Raw genomic sequence first — 27,582 nt, forward strand, 5'->3', positions numbered from 1 at the left:
TTAATATCAGAGCGATTCCATATCAGGTGATTCAAGTATTTTGGACATGGGTTTTAATTTTTCCGAAGGTTTGACTATTAGAAGATGTAAACAAAAAAAAATATTTTTTTTTCAATGTGAATAAAATACTCAATACAAACAAATTTTCAGCACAATTTAAGACTATGCATGTCCAAAATACTTGGATATATATAAATATACATATATGTATATGTTTTCCTTTAACTTCTTTTGCAGCATAGGGCGTCAGGAGAAAATACTTGGATAACTTGACATGAAATCGCTCATTGGTGACTTAATAACAAACAACAGATTTGACGGGCACCCGCAAAAAACATCGTACCACAGCCTATCACACCAACCCGTACCTATTAGAAAACCCTATACAACGAAGTGAAGGCTGTAAAACGAACACATCGGGTTTTCTGCACAATCAACCACATAATGTGGCTTTCAATTTGTTCGTAGGAAAGCCAAATGACATGGCCACAATGAAAACCTATCAAAATACAAACTTGATCAAAACAAAACCGAAAATAATATGCGAAAACTTTAGAGAAACTAAGAAAAAAATAAATAAATAACATAAAATGAGCGCCATACTGGAATTGAGTGCTGAGGCAGTTGGAGCTGACTAAAGTGCACAGTGGCAACTATAAAAGCGCCAGACGCGCATTGCGAGCAACCAGTTGCGGCGATGAACAAGTCAGCGAGCGCACAAAGAACAAAGCTAGAAAAAAAGAATCAAAAAATTGGTAAAAAGTAAAACACGCGGCACGCGGCTAAGAATAACTAAAAACATAAGAACAATAAAAAGTGCTTTATCAGCAAGCGACAGTTTAATTTTTTTCTTTATTTAAAAGGTGATTATTTGAGCAAGTTGTTAATTACTGTATTGTGAATAATTTTTTGAACTTTTGTTGTTGGGTTTTGCTAAGCAAATAAGAAGCAAAATACACAGTGGAATAGTGCAAGCAATTTGGAGAAATACATATGACAAATACCTAAAACATTCAATATTTACTACAAAATTTTCAAAGAAGTGATATGGAGGAAAAATGTTATTGAAAGTTTGAAAATTTATTCAATTTTTAAAAATTTTGTACAAAGTTACAAATTTTAGGTTAAATGGTGAACTTTATTTTTTATAAAAACATAAATAAAGGAGAATAAATAAAAAAGCCAACCCTTTACCTTTATGGCAGACTTTGATTCGCATATTACGTCAGAATAGGTGGGACGAACTTAATGTTTTTGCATACATACGTTGCTAAAGGGCCGCCATTTTATTTAAAAGTACTTTTATTAGTTAATATAAACAAATTTTACAAAAAAAAGTTATGTTTAAATACCAGAAATCGCGGACTGAAAGTCTGAAAATGCTGAAAGCAGAAATAATCACCCATAACCACGATTTTTTTATTATTGTTTGACTCTCATATTAACGTTTTTCATCGCGTTATTTCTTTAATGGTTTATGTTATATCACCTATTTATTAATTTAATGATTTAAACAATTTCTGTGCCTATTTTCTTGCAATAACGATTAACTACAGGGTCCTTCAATCGAAGTCTAACCAATTAAAAAGGCCATAAATTTAGTTTGGAAAGTTACTTTTATTCAATTCAAAGTAAAAAATGTGTGAAAATCATACAAAATTAAGAATCAATTTACTTTTGCTCGATATCACCACCTTTTGCCTTGACTATGACCTTGAGACGGTTCAGAAACGAATCGCAAGCTGCCCGAATATGACTTGCAGGTATTTTGGCCCACTAGCGACCAATGGCTTTTTTCAGCGCCTCGAGACTGGCGAATTTTTTTAGTTCGGACTTTGCCATTTGGACCCAAATAGAATAATCCAACGGATTCGCGTCTGGTGAATTTGAGAGCCATTGTGTGAACGTTATGAAGTCCGGAACGTTGTTTTTAGCCATTATTGGTTCACTCGAGCTTTGTGAGATGGTACTTCAGCGCCTCGAGACTGGCGAATCTTTTAGTTCGGACTTTGCGCTCCAAATGGCCCAAATAGAATAATCCATCGGATTCGCGTCTGGTGAATTTGTGAGCCATTGTGTGGACGTTATGAAGTCCCAAGCGTTATTTTTTAGCCATTCTTGGTTCACTTAAGCTTTGTGAGACGGTGCCGAGTCGTGTTGAAACGTCCATAGTCTGCCACCGAAATGTTTGTCTGCCCACGGCTCACTGCCCACGCCAAAGCAACCTCCAGAATACTTTCTCGATAATATTTCGCAACGATTGGAAAGCGATCATATGCTATTATAGCGGCCAAACCATTACCTGTGGCGGGTGCTGCCTCCTGATGGTCAATCGCTGACTCAAATTCTCGTATGAATGGTCGGGCAAATAAACCCTATCGTTTTGGGAGTTTACGAATTGCTCAATGTGGAAAAATTTTCTCGTCAAAAAACACAATGTTCGGAAATTGACCACTTTCGGCCAAGCGAAGCAACTCCTTCGCTCTCTCAAGTCTGACTTGTTGCTGCTTTGGTGGGAGATCATGCGCCTTTTCGATCTTGTAAGGCTTGACTTTGAGATCATTTTTCAATATGCAGCGGATGCTACGATCAGATATTTTTATTTCTTTCGCCATTTGATTGACACTTCGTCGGAGATTTCGCTCAAGTCGCTTCTTCACTTTTTGAACCATTTCACGTGACGTTGCAGTTTTGTTGACCACCTCAATGATGTTTCACGATGCTACCAGTATCATAGTCAGGAGTACTGGTGCGACAAACAAGAACTTTATTTACTTTAAGGTACTCGAGCTCACGAACAATCACACTATTGCGTTTGAAGTCCATTACTGGTTTTCTTTTTTCGCGTTTACTCTCGGCAAAATGCTTCCGCGCGCTTGTAACCAATACTCTGGTCTGTCATTTAGCCAACTAACAGACAGCTGTTGCCCGATTGCCGGACGCTGTATTACAAGCAATGTAAAGTCCAAATAATTTTAAAGGCTTTAAATCAAAATTTTCAAAGCGGCATAGAGTCCCAGTTTAGTAAAAACTAAACAATAGAGATTTGTTGAATTAAATTATATATTTTAGTTAACTTGTAAATAAAGGGTGGTTAAGTTTCAAGGGCCGGTGTTGATTTTAAATAAAATGCATTTTTTTTTAAATTATTGCAATTTCTCTTTATTATGATAATATTGGTATGGCTCAATTACATGCGGAAGAAAATATCGGCCAAATGGTAGCCGCGGCCTCGACGGCACACCTCCATCCGATGGTTCAAATTTTCGATGACGCTGAGGCATAATTGAGGTTCTATGCCGTTAATGTGTAGCAAACACTATTCACAGTAACTGCCTGACCGGCCTCATTTTGGAAAAAATACGGCCCAATGATGCCGCCGGCCCATAAACCGCACCAAACAGTCACTCTTTGTGGGTGCATTGGTTTTTCGGCAATCACTCTTGGATTATCATTCGCCCAAATGCGGCAATTCTTCTTATTGACGAATCCACTGAGGTGAAAATGTGCCTCATCTTCGAAAATTGGTCGTTCACTGTTGCCATTTCCTGCCACCATTCTGACCATTGACGACAATTGAAATGGTCAAGAGGCTTTAGTTCTTGAGTCAATTGCACCTTGTAAGCGTGGAAATGCAAGCCTTTATGCTTAATCTTCATCAACGACGAGCGTGAGAGGTGCAATTGTTGGGCACGACGACGAGTTGAGGTGGACGGCTCTTGAACCACACCATTGCGAACAGCAACAATATTTTCTGCAGTACGAGCTGTACGAGCATGCACTGGTGTTTTCACATTTCCTACAGACCCGGTTTGCTCAAACTTTTGCACAATTTTTCCGATTGTCCGCACATTTGGACGATTAAATTGACCGAAAAAATCACGAAGTGCGGGATATGCATTTTGATTTGAACGCCCGTTTTCATAATAAGCCTGAATAACTTTAACGCGTTGCTCGATTGTGTATCTTTCCATGGTTCAAATTGAGTTAGTCTGAAATTGAAAAATGTCAAATGAAATGTAGAAAAAAACTTGACGTTTAGCTGTGGTTCACATTCAATATCGGCCTTTGAAACTTAACCACCATTTATTTCAAAACAATCGAAAACGCAAGTTAGAATTAGGAAATTTGGCCCTTTTTCTAAGGAGCCCCTAGGGAGCCATTGAAGGAGTCGTTTTGGGGTTACATTTTTCGAATTGGCAGTTCATGCCCTGTCTGAAAAACGGGATGGGAGGTGCCACGCCCTCTTCCCTTAAGCACACCGCCCTTAACTATTGGCCATATACGAAAGTTTCCCCAATAAATAGTGACAACTTTTCAATACATACGTCACACCGCTATTATTGTAAACATAGGTATTCATACACCTCGCTATTAACACGTATATAGCTGAACACAAGGCATACGTGAACTGGGCTGTATTGAAAATACATCTAAAAATTTATGTTTTCATAAAAAGATTATTTTCTTATATTTTTACCACGAATAGTCGGGTTGAGTTATATATACTATATATTTTTGTGGAAATCTTAAAATATTAAATATTTTGTGTATCGGCAAATTTATTCTTGCGAAACGAAATTCGCAAGAAAAACACTACTGTCACTTGTTGTCATCACCGCTTTGCCATAACTGTTGTAATTATAAAAGTACGTACATATGTATTACTCGATCACTTAAAGTATTACAGAATTCAACCGACACAAATACAAATATTTTTACAATACAAGCGTGCAAGGTGTGGCCATCAGATAATGATACTGATGCTGCAAAATATTTATTTTATTTCGATTTCACACATACAGTAGGTTCTGTTTTTATGCGGTAGATACGTTCCGCAAGAAGCAGCATAAAAAAAACAGCATAAAAAAAGCTACTAGTTCTATAGTAAAACTATAGATACGTTTCAAATGCTAAAACCGCATAAATCTGAAATAATGTAATAAAATCGCATAAAAAAGGGCACTAGTCCCATATTATAACTATAGATACGTTCCATAGACCGCATGAATCTGTGATGAGTTTTTGCTTAGCTGGTTTAGAATCTTGTTTATATGTACAATTCCCGATAGGTCGGCATGCATTTTGTAATTTAAAAAAAAAAACCGCACTATTTCAAAACCGCATAAAAAAAGCCGCATAAAAACAGAACCTACTGTACTTACTTAATATCATTTCCACTACAAGGATGATAGATTAGTAGGTTTCGCCAATAATTATGGTGAACAACTAACTTGTCAGGGGAGCTTCGGCTGCCACATAACGCGGGTGATTCGCCAGCCGAATTCTGCACAATCATTTCACTTGTGTTTTTACACTCGTCCAAACACATATTCACACATTCGTCGAATCTGTCGCTTTTCAGATGACAACGAAGTGACATTGTGTTAATTTTTTCGCATATCTCTAACACATTCTTAGTATTTTCGTAGACAAACCGATTTGTTACCTGGACTACGTCAGCCCTTCCGCTGATTCTGTCAAATTCGCTGAGAGACGGCAAGCAGTCTGATTTTGGCTACACCATTCAAATTCTTTTCACCATGCTTTCACTATATTATATAATATATTCACCATACTCCATGTAAATATTCCATTGTGCGAACTGGAAGTGTTGTTGTCTCACAAGGACGATAGATTACCAGGTTTGGTCATGGTGTACAGAAGGTATTCTGTCATTCTTGGTTTGACCAAGAAAATTGTGGTGAAAAACAAAATTGTGAGCCGGTTAACGGTTTGATGTTGGCACACCTCATGCTGAAAAGACTTCAAAGGTGAGCTCTTAATTAGACCGTCATTCGAGGTGTGTTTGCAAAAGAACTGAGATTGCCTTGGTAACATACGAAAAAAATCAACCAACGACACTTGGTTGCCATCTGAACAACGACGGATTGGACGAGACAGACTCCGGCTGGCAATAAGATTGTGTTAGTGATACCGAATTTGCCTGCCGAATCTCCAATAGCTGATTCTTTCAAATTCGTTGAGAGCCGGTTAATGGTCTGTTGTGGACCAGCTCATTCGTACGGACGCGTAATTAGTTCCTTTCAACTCAAAGCTTGTTTCTTTTAATGCTGATTTTACCTCAGTAAACAGATACAAAGCACTTAGCGCGAGCTTCCGCAAATAAAGCAGCTGACCTAGCACTGGGATGTTGTAAGCAATTAGAAAGCTCTGGTCGTTGAAATAGTGGTTATTCGGTTTTTCATCGAAACCCTGTACCGAAATGATTAGTCTTGTCTAGTGTGCTGAACCTCTCCCCTCGAACTCGCTCTTGTTGTTGTTTTAGCATTTCATAAATTCTTTTTCTTTTGCCGTCTAACTCATCTAATGGCACGCCCAGCAAACATGCTGTTTCCACTGGTTGGGTACAGAGCGGCGTTAGCTGAAAAGGCTTAAGAGGGCATATGAACAGGAGCTTATTAGTACCATGCCAGTACCAAGGTAGTAAGATATACCCGATGAATGTCTATCTGTAAACTCTTCGATCCAGTAGTTGTAGGCGTGTTTGGTCCTGGACTCATCAGTATAGTGAAAGAGATTTCTTCTGACTCGCCTGAGAGGTGGCTCAGGCTATAGCAAGTACATGCGGTGTTGATTCCTGTTCGCTGCAACAGCAATTGCATGGTGTTCGCAAAACAAATCAAGATTTCAGCATAACCACGGCATAATATGAAATTATAACAGTACAGTAACAGTATGTGTTTAGAGGCTGTTCGCTGACTGTATAAGTGTGTACTCGTCGTTTTCCATTGTTATCTAGAAAAAGCAAAAGCAACACCGTAACTGTTGGGGCCAATGATATCAACATCGTCGGCATGCGTTAGACTAATATTGCTAAATATTTTAATGGTCTCAAGTAATCTTAAAGCCAAAGCAATGACTTCCAAAATGTTTACATAAAAACGTCTGGTTGATAATACATACTTCCAAGAAATTGTTGCGTCGTTACTGGCCGAGTTGGTTGATTGTTTATTTTTTAATATTTACGATATCCAGAAACAATAAAATAGAAACTCACTAAATATTGCTACAATAAATGGCTAATTGATAGTAACTCTAGCATAAGGACTTATTGACAAGGTTTGAAAATTTATTTAAATTATTAATTATTATTTTAATAATTTTTTATAAGAAAATGTAGTTGGTTCTCGTACAAAAAGCATATATGTCTATCCAAGTTTCAAACTTTCCACAAATTACAAAACAAAACAAAAAACAATAAACAAATTTTCTTCAAAATTTCATTTCTTCAATTTCATTTTGGTCAGAATTGTTCCGAGTATGGAGTTTTACACTCCATTGAATTTTAGTGCAAGTTTTAAGTGGCTCCAGAATCTCGTGTCGTTTTTGGTTTTGCTGGCGGCTTTAGGTATTTTCTCCATATAAAGTGTGCTCAATTTTTTTTGTATATGGAAGAAAACCCCAAACACCGTAAGCGATAAAAATTGTCTAAAATCAACGAAATTTTTCAGTTACTTCAAACTTTATTTTATCAAAATACAATGGGCTATAAAACTGCATATTAAAAATGTATCTAACAATTCCGATCAAAAATTGTGAAATTTTGATTTTTATTTTAAAATTTTTTTTGTTAATTTGCACAAAGTTTGATACTTGGATCTGTATGCTTTTTGTGGTAGGTGTGTAGAATGAACTTTATTATCACAAAAAAATTATTAGAATTAAAAAAAAAAAACAAATAAATAGCTAGTTATAGTTATTTGACGCAGTGTATGATAATACGGACTCCTCGACCTCGTCCTGTAGTTTGCATTTTCTGCATTTCATTGTTTCTTATAAAGCTCAGTTTCGATGTGTGCGGCTAGGCGGCTAATAACTAAGGACATACGATTTGCTCGGGGTTTCGTAGTTCTGTAGTCCGTAGTTTGCTGCCATGTCTTCTTCGCAATTGGGTAGAGATGCAGTTAAAGTGATAATTTAATTACCTGTAGGTTGTTCTCTGTGATAAGACACCAAAAAGAAAAAAGTTAAAAGATAGCAGCAACTGCGCTGAGTCACAATTGGGCTACTAGTCGGTTGAAAATAAGTTTTCGCGTTTTAAAGACAAACGTTTTTTTTGTTTGCTTTTATGTAATGCATTAAAATTTTAAAAATTATTTATTGTAACTTAGCTAAAATTAAAAAAATTTGATTATTTTTTGTAAGTTAGCTAAAAAAAAATTCCAACATTATTATAAGAAAATGTGTAAGTCTAGACCTAAAATGCAGCAAAATCAAAATAATCTATTCTCACCCCTCTTCATACCATCCTGATTAGTGAATGATTAGTGTTGCTTAAAATTAATAAATTATTTAGTTCCACTTTCGTTTAATTGGTGCGACTAAAATCGCTTGTTTTCTTTATATTTCTTACCATTTGGGCAGAGTAGAAGTACCTACTCGTATTTGTTGACTAAAAGCTCGGTACGCAGTAGCTAACCAAAGAGTTGAAAAGTAAATAGGCGTATACTCTGCCTGATTCATATATGCTTGGTTTTCTTATTATGCCACGCGAATTGGCTAGCTAAAGGCCATTGTTATCTCAGTGCAAACCCCCACTTGGCGACGTCAATGATAACCGAAGTCAATAAACACAACTGGCCTATACTTACATATATGCATGAGGCATATGGGAATCCATATGAAGTACACATATATTTACATACATACACTTGTTTATATAAATACCGAAACTTTCGAAAGTTTCTTATCATGAAACGCAAAAAAAGTTGCAATCAAAAATTAAAGTGAAGCAATCAAAGTAATAAATATCTATGCATATAAAAATGTGCGCCAGATATCAGAAAAAATATATATATTTACTATAATTTTAAATAACGCAAACAACAAAACAAACATATGTATGTTAGGCTGGGGCAATTTGGCGAATTGCGACTCTTTTTGTTATTACGAATTGAAAGTTCTTCTACGACATACACATTTACATATGTATGTATGTAGATCTAAAATGAATTTCGGGCCTCCATAAATTGGTTTTTATTGAATATGATTATTTTAACTAGATTTTTCTAGGCACTTGGAATTTTTAAAATTATTTTTCTGTGAAAATAAATAAAACGCAAGAGTTATTCGCAAGCTACCTATTTTAGTGACCCCGCAAAATTACATTTTATGAAAATAACCGAATCTGTGTAACCAATAACGTAACTTAAGGGGTCCCGGTGGTCTAGAGCTCGAACATTAGATTATTTTCAGGATTTTTTTTTTACAATAAAAAAATGAAAAACGATATTTCAATTTTGTAGACTTTTTATTTAACTTCTTTTACATTCAAAAATGAAAAAAGTTTTTTTTCACTTTTAATAATTTAAAAAATGACGCTGAAGTTGACCCTCCTGAAAAATTGGACCTGGACGGTATTGTACTTTTTGGCTCTTCTATTTATCTGAAACACAAAAACCAAAAAAATTATTAATTAGTATGAGTGTAGCTATGACCCGCTACTAGAATAAAAAAAAAACAATTTGACGAAATGGGGCGGTTTTGAATTTGACACTCTAAAAATCGTTTTTTTTCAATTTTTTAATAAAAAAAAATACGAAATAATTATAATAATAACATGATTATAGTACTAGCGATAGCCATTGATGCCATATTAATAGAAATTTTTTTTTACAACACCAGGCCGAAAAAGGCGTTTCGAGATAAATGAGTTTAAAGTTTGAGGTACAGGAGCGCGTGGACCGCTTTCTACATAGTTAATGGTCTGTAGAAGCTATAATATTGGGAATTGCCACATGAAAATTTCATAGTATATTCTTAAGATACTGTACTTTCGAAATATCGAAAAAACAAAAATTTGTCGTGAAATATTAAAAAATATGATTAAAAAAAAAATATATATATTTTTTTAGAGGTTAGGTTTTCAAGTTGTCACTACTTTTTTCGTAGATGGTCTTTTTGACAGCTGTCACTTGATTTATGCTCAGTTTAGTTTGCCATTTCATAATGAATAGACTTACATCTGAACAACGTTTGCAAATCGTGCAAATTTATTACGAAAATAATGGTTCGGTTCGCGCGACGCATCGAAGAAAATTTTGTTCAGCGATGAAGCTCACTTTTGGTTGAATGGGTATGTCAATAAGCAAAATTGTCGCATTTGGAGTGAACATAATCCACAAGCCATTGCTGAGACGCCGTTACATCCTCAAAAAGTCAGTGTTTGGTGTGCTCTATGGGCAGAGGGAATCATTGGTCCATATTTCTTTAAAAATGAAGCCGGCCATAATGTTACAGTCAATGGAGAGCGCTATAGAGCCTTAATTATGACTTTTTCGTCGCTTGTCTACGCAGATAAGCCCGAGACGATTGACGTCTTGGAAGAGAATATTCGGCGCGTTATTGCTGACATACGGCCCCAATTGCTGCAAAAAGTGGTCGAAAATTGGGCCTCTCCGCTGGAATTTATTCGAGCCAGCCGCGGCGGCCACTTGCCCGAAATCATTTTTAAAACATAATGGCAAACCCTTATCTTTATAATAAAGCTAAATTCTTGGCCATAACATTAAACTATATACGTTTTATTTCATCTTGAAAACCTAACCTCTAAAAAAAACACCCTTTAATTGGCGCGTACACCCTGTTTGGGTGTTTGGCCGAGCTCCTCCTCCTATTTGTGCCGTGCGTCTTGATGTTACTCTACAAATGGAGACTCCGAACGGCAGATATTTTTATAAGAAGCTTTTTCATGGCAGAAATACACTCGGAGGTTTACCATTGCCTGCCGAGAGGTGACCGCTATTACAAAAATGTTTTTCTTAATTTTGATGTTTCACCGAGATTCGAACCTACTTTCTGTCTGTGAATTCCGAATGGTAGTCACGCACCAACCCATTCGGGTCGTTCAGAGTCGGTTTGAAACTGTAGGTCCGTCCATTTGTGACACAAAATCAAGACCACACCACAAATAGAAGGAGGAGCTCGGCCAAACACCCAAAAAGGGTGTACGCGCCAATTATATATATATATATATATAAAGAAAAAAGTTATTTTTTTATATAAAGGATCGGATATTTATTTCATTATAAAGAGGAAGGTATGCCGTTAATAGTGGAAAATAACATCAGGCAAATGACTCCCTCGACCACGATTACAGGACAATATCCTTTTCAAGAAATTTTCCATAACTGAATTGCAAAGTGGCTGCCCACGATAGCCCACGATAGCCTCACGAATTACATCTTTAGGTCTTGTATCGACTCTGGGCTGTTGGTATAGACCTTCTCTTTCATGTGACCCCCAAAAAAAAAGTCACATGGTGTTAAATTACAAGATCTCGGTGGTCAATTGTGATCACCTCTTCGAGAGATAACACGGTCCGGAAACTTTTCCCGTAAAAGATCAATGGTTTCGTTGCTTGTGTGGCACGTAGCGCCGTCTTGTTGAGAATAAACGTTGTCCAGATCAATATCATCTAATGACGGCCATAAAAAATCGTTAATTATCTCCATTCACCTGTAACATCTGTTATTGCAAAACCCTTTACCAAAAAGAGCGCCTTTTTGTACACAAATCTCTGAAACATTCACATGTAAGGGTTTTTTCTTCTGCAAAAAATTGTTGCTTTATGAATTGTTGCATATAAATCTATCATGAATTGTTTAACCTTCAAAACCAATGTAATAGCTAGAACTGTTAGTACTTAAAGGCGATTATACCCTATGATCAAAAAGTACCGGGAATGTTTAAATAAAACAAAACAGAGTTATGTAAATTTGAGGCAAATTATTTTATCTAACGCACATGCGCCAACGTTTAACCCACTCGTCCATGCACCCCTGGGAGGCCGACGAAGGGATAACCTTCAGCTCCTTTGTCGCATTCTCTTTGATCTCCTCTATAGACTGAAATCTCCTGCTACGGAGTGGTAACTTCAACTTGGGAAACAAAAAGAAGTCGCACGGGACCATATCAGGTGAATACGGTGCTTGCGCGATGGTATTTACTTGGTGGCGCTATGGCGCGTTATCATCATGCAAAATCCAAGAATTGTTTGCCCACATTTCCGGCTGCGACGTACAGCATATCTCAAATGATCCGATGGTGCTAAAAAGTGACAGATTTGTGTCTTATAGTCCTACTAACATAAGAAAAAAATATGGACCGGTTCCCACGTGCGCGGTTCGTTTAAATTAAACATTCCCGATACTTTTTGATCATAGGGTAGGTGTGTCTATAATGGTTAACCACCCAGTATCATAATAAGAAAGTACACTCGATGCTGCAGCATCACCGGTTCTTCTTCTTACGTGTGAGATTATTTCGGGCCCAAGAAGATTAGATACTTTTCGTTTTTTAGTTCAATGGAGATAAAAATCCTCTCTCAAACTAGTCTTTGAGATGTGTTTTGAGCAAGTTATGCTCTTCACACTCCTTTCCTTCTCAGGCAGAGGAATATAATATTTAAGGTATATATGTACAAAAAGCAAAAAATGTGGATTACTATAGAAGAACTTACGAATATGTAAAAACAATAAACAGTACAAATTAATAAAAGAAAAATAATTGGAATATTTTTATTATTTTATATTTGCAGGAGCTCCTCTGGAAATTGAGACAAACATCTCGTGAAAAAAGCGCATTCTTACATTAAGAAGCCATATAGAAAATAAAATGGAGAACGTGAGAACTTTCTTTTCTGGACAAAACAAAGATGGAACTTTGACAAATAATCAGCGAAACGGTGGATTAAATCCGTTTACTGGGCGCATCGTGCCTGCCGGCATAGGCAGCGGACTGCAAGGCAATATGAGCCCACATAGTGATGGAGTGGATGTTAAAACTCATCACGAAGTCAAGCGGAAAGATAGCGACAGTTATTTCTATATAATGTAAGTATTTTAGTTACTTAGTTCACTATATTAAATAAACCAATTTTTTTGCTGGTGCGTCAATACCATATTTGGGGTGGTCAGGGAAAATTTGATGGTGCAGTAATTTGTTATTCGTTGAACTGCCGTATATTTTCTTTTTTTGCAACGTCTAATGCTACAAAAAAAAAAAATAATAACTTACTCTGTGAATTTTCCAGAATCTACTGATCTACTGATTTTCTTTTTTCGCGTTTACTCTCGGCAAAATGCTTCCGCGCGCTTGTAAACAATACTCTGGACTGTCATTTAGCCAACTAACAGACAGCTAATGCCCGTGCTAGTAGAAAACTTTAAATCCTCTGTTTTCGATACCTAAGAGCATGACTTTCTTCCAGCAAATGCGCTATATTTGCAAAAAAATAAAAAATAATTTCGAAGCTTCAAAACGTTATTAAAATTCAGGAAGTGTTTCATATGTTTAATGAGCTTATTTTCAATTTTAACAATTTGTAAACATTGCGGACCTGCAGAATTTATCATTCGGCTTTAAAAAATTGTTCTGAAAGTAAAACCAAAAAAAAAACACTCAAAATGACCGATATTGCAGTTCAGAAATAGGGCGCCCCTTTTGAAGAGCCCGTTACATGGCTATACACATACAAATATTTGAAATTAAAAAGCTAATCGCATAATTAAATTTAATCAACTATCATTTTTTAATAACCGCCTGCGGTAAATCAAGTGACCATAAATACCTAAACCACAAAAATAAAACTATGCATTTAATTAATTTTAAAATGTTGTAAACAACTGCTTAGACTCCAATTTACAATAGTATGACAGTTCGAGTTGTGCCAAATTGAGTATAATATTACCGAAAGATAAACTTTGGAAAAACCAGTTACCAAAACAAGCACATAGCAGAATTTCAGTTACATATGCGCATGTCACACATAAATGGATACCAATGCCACTTCCAAATGCGTTCAGCTCAATTTTTTATTCGCCTTCAGCAGCACTGCAACACTAGCAATGTTTAAATCAGTTAATAACAATCAGAACATTCTGTAATTATTCACTAAATACATATACGTATGTATGTGTGTGTATATGCATTCACAACGCATACATATGTACAACATATGTTTGAACCCACTGATACAACACCTTGAGCGGCCAGTTCACTGGTTACTCGTAGAAAACATAAAAAAAAATCAATAAAAGAAATCCGGTTTACATTGTTTCTAAGTTATTTTTACTTGCAAACTTGTATTGAAATATCTATTGAATAGTAAAATATTATATTCGCCAATTTAAATGCTTAACAATATGGATGAATTTTTTGATTAGGTATAAGTGACTAAGAATATACGCTACGAGTATTTGCCTGTGTTGAACTACATACTTTGTCTGATGTGTGCTTATTAGCGACCACCGTAGGCGAATATTTACTTTCACTTCGGTTATAGCAATCGCCTCTCAGTAGGCCGTAATGATTAGGGCACTAAAAAGTATGGAATTCTTAGTATGGAAAATCCAAAAACTGCCAAATTCATAATAAATGCCAATTATGGGATTTTCAATGATAATTGAAGAAAAAAAAATTGCGAAGAAAGTTTTCTTAATATAGTTTCGGTTTTGCTGATTTATTGACCAGATTCAAAAAGTTCTCGTAATATTAGATTCAACTGATTCTCAATAAAAAAAAAAAAACGAAAATATTATTAAATAAGTAATAATAATAATAATAATTTTTTTATAGACGCTAATTTCGGTTTTCTGGTGGATTCCATAAAAAAGCTGGAGACTGCAGGTTTTCCATTCACAGCGCAATTACAAGTGTTAACTGATGTTAAGAATAAAGAAAAACAGTTGACAGGGTTGAATGTGTGGAACTAGAAGAAAAGAAAGAAAAACAAAGACTTAATTGATATAAAAAGCATTGATCAAATTCAGAAAAAACCGCATTACTACAAAAATCCTCATACACAATTTCCAAAGTTTTGGCCTTCAAATATGCGCCTTTTACGTCCGTAGAGGTTGAAAGCACATTTTCGACATTCAAGAGTATTTACTGCGACAATAGAATTTCAGTTCGAAAATTTAGCGGCAATATTTGCTGCAATAACAACATGATTCAATTTTTTTTATTGAATAATTGAATTATTGTTCAGATTTCAAACTTTGACCAAAAAAAGCATGTAGCTTTCGTTATTTTTTGTTAATGTTTTTATGTCGTAAGTACATGAAATGCAATTAAATAGAAGCATGTTTTTCGTTTTTTTGCAAAAATAGTTTTTCTTTCCAAAAATAATTTTGTTCCCAGAACAAATTTGTTAAAAAAAAAAATATTTTATTTTTTTTAATTTGTAGTATAAATTTCTTATGTTTAAGTGCAATTTTTTGGCACCAAAAATGCATATTTTATAGGAATTTTTAGTGGCACTTATAATAAATTCTCGAAAGCAAGCTTCTTTTAAAAATAACTTTGGTTAAATATTATTTCCTTGACTTCATTAGCTCGAAAAAACGATTGAATTTTCATCAAATTGAATTAATTAAATTTGCGCACCTCGAAAAATATTTGTTCAATTCCACTAGACAGGGTTGCTTTCTGCACTGACATTGTCCCTTAAACTTACACAATTTGCGTGTACCACTTTTCATATAAATTATGAAAACTGTTTTACGAGCTCGTAAGTTTCCGTGGTTTATGTGATGTCCTTATTATACCATTAAGAGGTCCCGGTGATACAGAGCTCGAAAATTTTGGGTATTTTCAAGAATTTTTTTTTTTCAATAAAAAAATGAAAAACGATATTTAAATTGTTTAGGCTTTTTATTTAACTTATTTTACATACAAAAATGAAACAATTTTTTTTTTTTAATTTTAATAATTTTAAAAATGGCGCGGAAGTTCACCCTAGCGAAAAATTGGACCTGGACGGTGTTGTCCATTTTGGCTCTCATTTATGTGAAACAAAAACCAAAAAAATTATTAATCAGTATGACTGTAGCTATGCCCCGTACTAGGATAAAAACAAAAATTGACAAAACGGCGCGGATTTCAATTTGACACTCTAAAAATCGGATTTTTCTTGAGTTTTTTAATCAAGAAAATACGAAATAGTAGAAATAATAATATGATTCTATTTAGTACGGGCGATAGAGCTAATATATTAAAATTTCAGACGATTTGGTTTAGTTTTTAGTTTTAGTTTTGTTTTTTTTTACCCCAGCCCGAAAAAAGTCGTTTCAAGATAAAGTTGAGGTATAGGAGCGCGCGGACCGCTCTCTACCTAGTTAATGGGCTGTAGAAGCTATAATATTGGGAATTTCCGAAAATAGTGAAAAAAAAACAAAAAATTGATTTTGTGGAATTTCTAGACCACCAGGTCCCCTTAACTCGAGCTTTGTGTTTATGAACAACTGTCAAGCGTTAATTTGTTAGAGAGTTGTCTTTCTTTTCTCTTTTTCTCGTTCTGCTTATATAGCATATAATTAAATGATATTTTAGCACATTCGTTTTGTTTTTGTAAAACTCCTAGGTATTCAACAAGGTAAAGTCCTTCAAGGTGATCGCATTAAACAGCTTGACCACCAAAGGGACCTGCTTAATTTGCTTGTTTGTTTTCATTCTTATAGGTACAAAAGAAAATAAAGTTGTATACTCAACAATAATTTCTATTGAATTACAAAAACAATTCTAGTAAAGATACAACCCAGTAATCGTAACTATTGTTAAGGCGGCTGCCGTACATGGTTCTATTGGCTAGTAATCCTCATAGGTTTTAAAGGGCTGGTGAAATATTTAAAGACCTTATGAACGTAACTTACATGAAAACACACAAAGGTACACAAAATTAAAAAAAAAGTTCAATGTATGAGAAAGACATTTTTTTATATGGTTATATTTACGCGTGTAGGTATGTAAGAGCGGGCTGTCGATACAGGCAAGTGCGACCAATTTTTTTTTTTTGAAAATAGGTTGGTATTTAAAGTGAGTTAAAGGCAAATTATTTGTATGGTAAATACCGTGTTTATGAGCAGCGTTTAACGTTAAACTCCACATATTGGAAATATGTACATATATGCCCAGCCCAAGCCTCTTCACAATAGAGTTATAATTAATTTTAGTCTTAAAACTGAGAGACAAAAAGATACTTGTAGCCACGGCAAGCGGACGATTCTAAAACGATCCACCTTATCATTTTAATATATTTTTTATGGGTTTATTGAACTTTCCTCAATGCATTGCACAAAGTAAACATGCCATGCATTTTTATAAAAGCTGTAAAAACAAAAATAAGAACTTTATTACTGAGCGTCATAGCCTTTATTTGAATTGTTTGCGCATTTATTAATAAAATAAATTAAAAATAAATATTTATATGATACATAGCCGTTATCCATACGTAGCCGTTCTCTTTTCAAAATCACGTTGACCCACTGTAGCGCTACACAAACTGCAGCAGTGAGTAAATGACCACATCGTTTGGCCTTTAACAGTGTGCCTACAGGCGTGGCGTGCTATGTACATATGGTAGATATCTAGTAAGTACGGCCTTTGCCAATTACCTGCGTTCTCGAAATATTTTTCAGCTCAGTATGTTGAAATCTTCACTTAAATATACGAGTGTGTATATGCATCTGCACATGTACGTACATACATAAGTGGGCATTTAAGTATTTATCATATAAATCGAAAGGCGCGCATTGACGTTGGGTTGAAAAACCTTAAAAGCATCATAATAAAATCAAGTGAGCCACCGATAAACTGTGAGTAGTCAGCTGCTAAGAATAACTTCGCTTTGGAGGTTTCCTGGTTTCTTGAATTGTGCGCGAATGTTAAATTATAAAAATTAAAATTAAATAACAAAGGAAAGTATAAGAAACAGTCTACTATCTCTTAAGTGAACACCTAAGGGACTGAAAAATTTGTTCGCCTGTGAAAACAAAGTGTAAAAAAGTTAATAATAATTTGTGATAGATCTTTAATCTTTTATCTGTTTTATACGTACATATGTAAGCATACATAAATATTTGAAAATACAAGCAGCATTTTTATTAATATAGAAAAATACATGGAATGTAAAAAAAAACAGATTGTCTGTAATGAAATTTTAGCTTGGCGAGTTCTCCTATTCAAGTTTTCCGAGTTTTTTAATATCGTGTATTTGAAGATCAGTAAGCAATTCAGTGCCTTTGAGCCCGCTGTGATAATAAAGAAACAGATTTTAGTTATCTTTTAGCAGTCTCTTTAATAGAAGTTCACCTGTTTTCAATCTCATTTTCTTGTTCATCTTCAGAAGAGTTGGCCAGCGATTCTTGAGAAACAATTATCACTACAGAATTAATATTTTCAATGTGGATTTGATTCTGCACTAGATTAATACCGTTGGAGAACTGAACAACTGGGATATCTGGTTTAAAAAAATAGCTTTCCTGAAACAATTTTTCACTTGCTCTCTCGCTTTGCCTCTGAAATGAACAACATCTCAACAACAAGAAGTCATTTAAAATATTCATAAAATTATACCGAGCTCATAGTCAGCTGTCGTGTACCTACATGTAATTGATGTCATGTATTGCTTTCTAGCGAAGATCCCAAAATTATGTTCGCTTTCAATAACATTTTATGAACTTATTTTGATTTATTGTAAGCCGCCCGCTTATGAAGGAACGAAAATGCCTTTGCTGGGGAAAGCAAGCGTCCGCGTTCTGTTTTACGAGGGGTGTCCACTCAAGAGCGAAAAATTAAAAAAATCTCTATAGATGTTTAAGTACCGAAAAAACTGTCCGCTTATCGCCGGTGTCCGTTCATAGAGAGTACACTGTAGGTATACCAATTACACGAGCCTTATTTACACACGGTGGAGAGAATTTAGAAGGTGTGGGCAACATTAGACCGTTAACCGGCTCTCAGTGATTTTGAAGAAATTAGCTGATTTGTTGAAATAGCAGGGGATGTAACAGCGGTTTGTTTGCGACAAAGCTGAGGCTGTGTTGTTTATATGTATAATAAAATATTAACGTTGCTACCGCTCATGTTACTTCGTTGTCGTCTGAACTATAAGCGTAGATGACTAGAATTAATTGGGTATTAATGTTTCTTCCGATGTGGCATCACAGACGAAAGTTATGATGACTGCACTGTCAGGAGAAAAAGAGTTTCACATCAAATTATATTACTATTTCGAAATGTTCATGTTTTTCTCGAACGTAAGCTCTACGGCGGCCGCCGTAGCCGAATGGGTTGGTGCGTGATTACCATTCGGAATTCACAGAGAGATCGTTGGTTCGAATCTCGGTGAAAGCAAAATTAATAAAAACATTTTTCTAATAGCGATCGCCCCTCGGCAGGCAATGGCAAACCTCCGAGTGTATTTCTGCCATGAAAAAGCTCCTCATAAAAATATCTGCCGTTCGGAGTCGGCTTGAAACTGTAGGTCCCTCCATTTGTGGAACAACATCAACACGCACACCACAAATAGGAGGAGGAGCTCGGCCAAGCACCTAACAGAAGTGTAAGCGCCAATTATTTATTTATTTTAAGCTCTCACTTTACTCAGCTATCTTAAAACCGATATGGATATAGTATATGACATTAAACTTTGTGGCACTGCAGCTAACTCTAACACCGAATTAATTCGAAGATTCCAGTCGAAAACCCTCAGAATGATGTCAAACGCACAAATTCATCGTGATCTCAAATATTTGAGATCACAATAATTGAAGAAATAAGAAAATATGCCACATCATCAAACATTCGACTTCAATCGCACTCAAACTCTCTTGCCATAGAAATAATTGCGAATCCCATAACCTTCACCAGACTCAAGAGAAAGTCTACAAAAGTCCTCATATGATAAAAAATTCGTCTAAAAATTAGTAAATGGTTGCACCACTGAACGTATTCCATAAATGCTTTTTTCTTAAATGAATTAAGGGGGGACCCTCAAATTTCCGGGTCAAAAAAATCGATTTTTTGGAAATAATTTTAATCTATTCTACAACTATTTAAGAATATACTTTCAAAATTTCAAGTCGATATCTGTATTTTTGAAGGAGTGACAAAATTTTTAACAGGACGCGACGGGTGGACTGATCGCCTGTATCCAAAACTTTAAACGCGTTTTTCTCGAAACATCATTTTTCGATTTTGTGTACACAATTGAGAACGCTGTATTGAACCAATCAGGCTTTACAATAGCTCATTTTAAAGATAATTAAATTGTTTTCAATGTGACATTAAGTGTTTTTTAAAAAAAAAAGATTTTCATATTTTTTTGTAATTTTAAAGTCAATTTTTATGCATGAAAAATCACTTTTAACATAAAACTGGGTAAAAAATATCAATTTCGACATTTTTTTTTTTAATCAAAATGTCACATCGAAGGTATTATCCTAAAGTTTTAAAAAAAATTTGGTTTTTTTATTTCATAAAAAAATTCAGAGCGCTAGAATGTACACAGATAGAATGAGGTGCCATGGACGAGGTGTATATTTCCATACTTAAAATGTTTTTTTTTCTTCTCCGAAAATTTTTGTAGACAGTCAAGACATTTATTAAAATACTTTATGAATTACAAAACGTTTGAAGTTATTTTACCTGAGAAAAAAATTCCCAAAAATGATGCATTTTTCGACCGTCTAAATGAGGGTCCCCCCTTAAATAGCTTTAAGTGAGAAGATTGCTTATTGTTTAAGAAACAGAAGAAATATAATTAAAAAAAAAAAATAAAATATGGTCTGAACAACGACTAATCGGAAGAGCGTAAAAATATGTGTTAAATGAGCGGACACAATTCTGCTGCCGAATTCCCTGTGACGTGATAGCCGAAGTTATCCTCACAATTTCGCTTCGGATGGCGAAAGCTGTTGTAGTCTATTATATTTGGTTAACTGTGTGATGTTGGCCACACCTTCTGAATTCTCTCCACGGTGCATGCATGCATGTACACACATAAATATGATGTGTTAATCTGCATGCGAAAGTACCTGCATGTACATCCGTAGGTATAAAATCAAGAGTCCTAAGTGAATGCTAGTCATTTTCGGTTATCGCACAAGTCTGGATGTGTCCAGCAGAACGATTCAAGTAAATTACTCTCACTTCTTGGTGCATTGAACTATTTTGAATTTGTGAAATGTCAACATAAATATTTAGCTTAAAAAATGTACTAAATTATAATGAAATAATGTTTTTCTTTTCGTTCATTACAGGTGGCGCTCGTAAATCGCATCATTAGTTGACTCGACTCCAACGCAACTTTTTATTCTAAAGTTACCTGTAATCAACTTAATCAACATCTATAAACTTATATATTCAATTAAAATAATTTATTTTATACACATATGTATATATCTTTTGTGAACATATATATGTACGTAAATTTATAAGTTGCATAAAATTTTATATGCTAGTGATATTAGTTTTAGAATTTTTTTTTACATTTGTATTTACACATCAAGAACTAACAGGGAATAGAAGAAATTGCGGCTGGAATGTTGGTATTTGACACAATTCCTGTTCACATGGATTCATTTGATGCATTGATTATCTTTTGTTGGCTAATTTGTGCTCTTCTATTCGGTCCAATCTTATTCATTCTATGCGTTTACTTACCTGAATTACCTGTTAGATATATAAAACACATCCGATCAATGAGTTAAAAATATGCTTGTGTATACAAATCTACAACTGTATTTAAATGTAAGCAATTAATTATTAAATTTTTTATAGTATTGTCAACTAAATAAGTTTTAATGCGACTTGTATTGCAATAAATATCTATGGAAATCACAAAATTTATGTTTTTATTCATTTATTGAAGTTCATTGACTTTGTCATGAATGCACTGATAAGTTGAGATGTTGTTGTTGTAGCAAAAGAAACATTTATTCATTACATTTTATTTATCAAACCCGTAACCGAAAGTTATTTTACAGCGTTTGAACTTACGAATACTATTCTTAATAATACAGAGGAAATATAATGGAAATATATAAGGAATTATGATGAAGTGAGAGTTTGGAAAATGTCGTGATTCCTTTTGTACATAAGATTTCTTTGCCTCTAGTACAGTTATGCCCAAACATTTTGTATGGCCGAGCAAGTCTCAGATATTGTATATTTCTGTGTAAACGAGCGTGTTTTTGTGTACATTTTTCTGCAACTGTAACTAATTGTAGAATATAAGCGATTTCGGTTGTTCTTTCTGCAGGTCAAATGCAAAAGAATGAAGCACCTAATTCGCGCTCCCTCGTAATTCGCTTTTTCATTCCTAATTTCCTCTTTCATTCGTAATTCACTTCTCAATTACCCTTTGAATCACGTAATTAACAGTACAAAGTATAGTATAGATTTTAGAGCGAATTATTTCATTTGTATGTACGTAACTCAGTAGCAATTACCCAGCGAAAATGTATCGAAATCGCAAATATATCAAAATTAGCTGTCAGACACAAACAAAAGAGTAAACCAAAACAAAAAACAAAGTTAAAATAGCCTTGTAAAGGCTGTAAGCATGAGTTCGGAGTTGGAATTCTTTTAAACCATAAAGAAAAAAAACCCAGTTTAATATAGGGAAGCCCCGTGTCAGATAGACGCATGTTTTTTTTTTTGTTTTCCTGGTTCACTCCTCTCGGGAACATAAGACCTCGACAAGGCTTGTCTTGCGTTGGTTTCGTTAATTTATTTGATTTCTGACACCTACGATTAGCCTGCCGCTACCAGTCCTAAGTGGCGGAAATGCCCACGTGTCGATGCGGAACAACACCTTCTTACTGCTTGGAGTGCCATCTGTGTTTCATTTCTTTCTTTCATTTTTCTGGCAGAAGGATCGCACATATGGTTGAGGACTTCGCTAAATTTGGTGTGTCTGCGCTATTACCGCGCTCGCCCGTTTCCTCTTGCTGGCACCCATGATGCAACTGTTTGCTTTTTCTTGTTTTAGCAGCCAAAATGCAAATAATGCGCTGACTACTGTGTGGGAGTAAGGATGGAAAAGATAAGTTTTTGGGTTTGAAGAATGAGTTTTTTTTTTTATTTTTAGAAACAGGGAAATTAGGTAAATTTGGAAAAGGACCGTGCTTTAGTGGGACTCGAACCCACAACCTCTGGGATGGCAGGCTAGTGTACTTACGCAAGACTACCGAGGCCGCTTGTAGGCACGCTTTAAACCAAATGTGAGGAGCATCTCTAGCTATGATCCAGTTGACGGTGCGACTGATGACCAAAAAGACGACAGTCAGCTAAACGCAGTATACGACTCCCTCCCCCCAGGCCGATATATTATATTTTTTGCCATGGGAGATCTGAACAAAAAAGTTGGTACCTATAACAGCACGTTGGAACACGTTATGAGTACAGAGGGGGGCCGGGTATTTGCAACGATAACGGCGAGCGATTTGTCAATGTTTGCAATTCAAGGAGTTTGGTCCTTGGGGGTTCTCTCTTTGAACACGAAGAGTGCCACGTGATTATTTGGCTGCCTATGGATCGACAGTGCTCTGCGAATCAAATGGACTAAATTGCGATGAGTCACACACATAACAAGTGCCTGCTTGACGTGCGAAACGAGCGTGCAGCTGATATTGGATTGACCGCATAAAAGTACGGGCAGCGGTAACTCGGCCACCGAAATGTAATATCGAGCGGATAAAGAACCTTGCTGTAAAAACGCAATTTTATTACACATTATACGAAACCATCGTGCACGACCTAGTGATGCTAATAAACCCACGGAGGCGCACTGGCATCAAATCAAAGACATTATAAAAAGAGATCAAGATGACTAAAAAGCACGTTGCCGGAAGCATTGCTGATAAGAGATGCATAGGGAAACCTCTTTATCACAACTAAGCCTGTGGAACAATGAACTGAGTTTAACAATGAGCTTGCCCCCTCTTTGGACCAGCTGCCCATATGTAGCGATACCATCGAAATAAACGCCAGGATAAAAACATCTCCACCAAGTTTGGCAGAAATCAATGCCGTCCAATAGCGTAACTTCCGAATGGAAAGGCAGACGGTATAGATTGCATTGAGCTGAGCTATATATAGTAAAATCGACCCAGTGTTCTCTGCGAAAATTCTATCGCCTATAATAACATCCACATGGGAGAGTTATTCTCGAGAGAATGGAAAGAGCGCATCATAGTGAAGCTTGCTAAAAATGGTGATCTTAAAAACTGCAACAATCTGAGGGGTATCTGTATGCTTCCCGCGATAGCAAAGCTCATAGCCCGTGTAATCCTAAACCGGCTTAAACACCACCTAGAAGCATGAATGAGCTCTTAGGCTGATTTTCGTAGTAGCCAAATTAACACACTTATCATCGAGTAGTGCGTCGAATTCAATTCAAAACTAAACCTGGTATTTATCGGTTGTATTCTGTCCCCAATCCTGTTTCTCCTTGTAATCAAAGATATCCTGAGGTACCTTGCTCAGGTATCTGACATACGCCGATGACATATGCTTGTTTACATACAAACTTTGCGACCTGAAGTTACTAAGTCAAGCCATGCAGAACAAGTTGAAAATAACTGGCCTCAAAGTCAATGGTGGGAAAATAAAAGCATAGTACCTCAATAGCACTGTATCGGAGCCATTGGTAGAGGGTGCGCAGCGGTTTGAAAACGTTGATTGATTTTGCTACTTTGGCTGCATGGTCACTACAGACGACGGTTCTGAAGTGGATGTTGATTGCAGAATTAGCAAAAGCTGGAAAGTAACTGTGACGATTACGAAAGGACTACAAACATTTATCAACCACTGTCTTCGGCGCATCTTGCGAATCTTCTGGCCGCGAACAGATGAATATACAGGAATTAGCAGTGGATCGGCCACACGCCGAAAAAGAGCGACGACAACGGTGCTAAACAGTGCCTGCGTTGGAGTCCTTTTCAGCAAACCAGTCGTGGCATTGGCTGACCACGTACCACCTGGCAACGCTCTGCAGATGCAGAAATGAAATCTCTCGGCTTATCGAGGAACGAATTGAGCTCCCTAGCACATAACGGTGTTCGTTGGCGAAAGGAACTAGTTGACGCCATTTGCTCCAAATAAGAGTTAAAGAAACCTTTCTATACATATAAACAAAATAATTGGCGCGTACACTTCTGTTAGGTGTTTGGACGAGCTCCTACTCGTATTTGTGGTGAGAGTCTTGATGTTGTTCCACAAATGGAGGGACCTACTCTTTTAAGCCGACTTTGAATGGCAAATGGTTATCTTATGAGGAGCTGTTTTATGGCAGAAATACACTCGGAGGTTTGCCATTGCTTGCCTTTTTCTAACATTTTGCTGTTTGATGCACAGAGATTGGAATCTACGCACTCCCTAATCGTAGTCATGCACCAACCCATTCGGCTACGGTGGCCGCTAATATACATATGTATGTAGATTATTAACCTCTTAAAGTTTAACCCGAAAGTTAAGTCTTTTGAAAAGTGAATATTTTCATAAAATATCATTTTATAACTATTTTGGCATCGCACTCTATCCTTCTGCGAGACAAACACTCAGCTGATCAACTTTCATTTAACTATTGTAAAATCTGAAAAACAAGAACAAAATAGAGTAGTTGCCAAGTGAGCGGTGTAATGCGCAAATTAGTTAGAGAGCGCACTACGTTCCGCAACTCAACGGCCACCCGAATAGCCAGAAAAAGGATGGTTCGACTATTCGAATAGCACTAGTCGACTAATGTTGTATTCGAATATCTCGTTTAACTGTCGTCAATCTTATTTTGTAGTCCACCTTCAGAAGAGTTGTCCTTTTCTTGAGAAACAAATACAATTTCAAAAAAAGAGAAACATTAAAAAAATCCCTACCGCTACGAGAGACATGTAAGAGAGAGCACACTGTATACAAATTACTCAAAATCCTATTTACACATCTTGCAGGTACATATGTATATATCTGAATGTACTTGCACGCACACTTGTACGCGGGTATAAAATCAAGAGCCCTAAGTGAGTGCTAGTCATTTTCGGTTGTCGCACAAGTCTGGATGTGTCCATCAGAACAATTAAAGTAATTTACTTGCACTTCTTGGTGCATTGAAATATTTTGAATTTGTGAAATGTCAAATATAAAAATTTAATTTTAAAAATGTACTAAATTATAATAAAATAATGTTTTTATTTTCGTTCATTACAGGTGGCGCTCGTAAATCGCATCATTAGTTGACTAGACTCCAACGCAACTTTTTATTCTAAAGTTACCTGCAATCAACTTACACAACATCTGTAAACACATCCATATATAATATATGTACTTATATATTAAATTAAAATAATTTATTATATAGATACATGTATGTATGTAAATTTATAAGTTGCATACAATTTTATATGCTAGTGATATTAGTTTTAGAAAAACAAAATTTTTTTACGACATTTGCATTTACACATCAAGAACTATCAGGGAATAGAAGAAATTCCAGCTGAAATGTTGGTACATGGTATTCCTGTCCTTGTACAAATGGATTCACTTGATTTATTGATTATCTTTTGTTGGCTAATTTGTGCTATCCTATTCCTTCCAATCTTATTCATTCTATGCGTTTACTTACCTGAATTACCTGTTAGATATATAAAACACATCCGATCAATGAGTTAAAAATATGCTTGTGTATACAAATCTACAACTGTATTTAAATGTAAGCAATTAATTATTAAATTTTGTATAGTATTGTCTACTAAATAAGTTTTAATGCGACTTGTATTGCAATAAATATCTATGGAAATCACAAAATTTATGTTTGTATTCACTTATTGAAGTTCATTGACTTTGTCATGAATGCACTGATAAATTGAAATGTTGTTGTTGTAGCAACATAAACATTTATTTATTATTTTATTTATCAAACCCGTAACCGAAAGTTATTTTACTGTGTTTGAACTTACGAATACTATCCTTAATAATATAAAGGAAGTATAATATTAATGCAGAGGGACTCAGTAGGGGAGTGCTGATGGAGTGCCAGTCCTTTGCCGGATATAAATCCGGGTAGTTCCAGTAACATAGAACCGACTGTTGTGTGAACGGATAACTTGAAATCTATTGAGCCTTTTTCAAGGATTTGGAAAATGTCCTTTAATCCTCGTCTCGAGAGGAATTTTAGTAGAATAGTTAATTATTTACAGCTGTTGTCAGCTAATTAGAAACGCTCCCTTTTGATAAACGCTTGATGAGCATAATATTAAACTGTTTAAATTTACCGTTATTTTTTCTGTTAAAATCATTTGCATTGCTTTTGTTACTCTATTTACTACCCAATGCGCCTAGTTTTGTAGTTGTGAAATTGACGTACCGTTAATATTATCCAACGTAGTGCATGGGTTAATTAGTTCAAGGTAAATAAACTGATATGGTATGTATATATTTTAAATTGGTTGTTTAAAAGCAACTAAAATATTCGTCTTCAAGATGTGTAATGGGAAAAAGCAGCAGCTGTACACTTGCCCTGCGGAGCTCCATTTTTGACCTTCGTAAAGCTGGAAAGTCGTACAGTGAAATTTCTAAGCAAGTCAAATGCTCAAAAAAAATGGTTTTTAATGCCTTAAAGCATATCCAACTTTTTAAGACTGTTGACAATGTTCCACGTAAGAAAAGGCCCCGGAAAACTTCAGCAGAAATTGACCGCAAGATAGCAATCATCTCCAAAAGAGACCCAAAAAAGACTTCCACTGACATCCAACGGGAAATTCAGGATCAATATAATTTCGAAAT

The 27,582-nt window shown here is 35.5% G+C and overlaps 2 protein-coding genes across 3 annotated transcripts; both read left to right on the top strand.

Moving 5' to 3' along the window:
* Positions 1-664: 664 nt before the first annotated feature.
* LOC129245810 (uncharacterized) lies at positions 665-26,604 on the top strand. 2 transcript variants are annotated; one of them, XM_054884208.1, is made up of 3 exons: positions 665-863; positions 12,563-12,857; positions 26,008-26,604. In XM_054884208.1, the coding sequence occupies exons 2-3, from the start codon at positions 12,640-12,642 to the stop codon at positions 26,018-26,020; spliced, it is 231 nt and encodes a 76-aa protein (XP_054740183.1). In that variant the 5' UTR covers positions 665-863; positions 12,563-12,639; the 3' UTR covers positions 26,021-26,604. The 2 variants fall into 2 exon arrangements, with proteins under 2 accessions (XP_054740183.1, XP_054740181.1); XM_054884206.1 differs by lacking the exon at positions 26,008-26,604 and adding an exon at positions 21,066-21,175 and having other exon boundaries at positions 666-863.
* LOC129245811 (uncharacterized) lies at positions 21,348-21,650 on the top strand. The gene has a single exon (XM_054884209.1). It carries the CDS (start codon positions 21,348-21,350, stop codon positions 21,513-21,515), a length of 168 nt encoding a protein of 55 aa, XP_054740184.1. The 3' UTR covers positions 21,516-21,650.
* Positions 26,605-27,582: the final 978 nt, after the last annotated feature.

This window comes from Anastrepha obliqua, chromosome 4, assembly GCF_027943255.1.
Source record: "Anastrepha obliqua isolate idAnaObli1 chromosome 4, idAnaObli1_1.0, whole genome shotgun sequence".
Lineage (NCBI taxonomy): Eukaryota > Metazoa > Arthropoda > Insecta > Diptera > Tephritidae > Anastrepha > Anastrepha obliqua.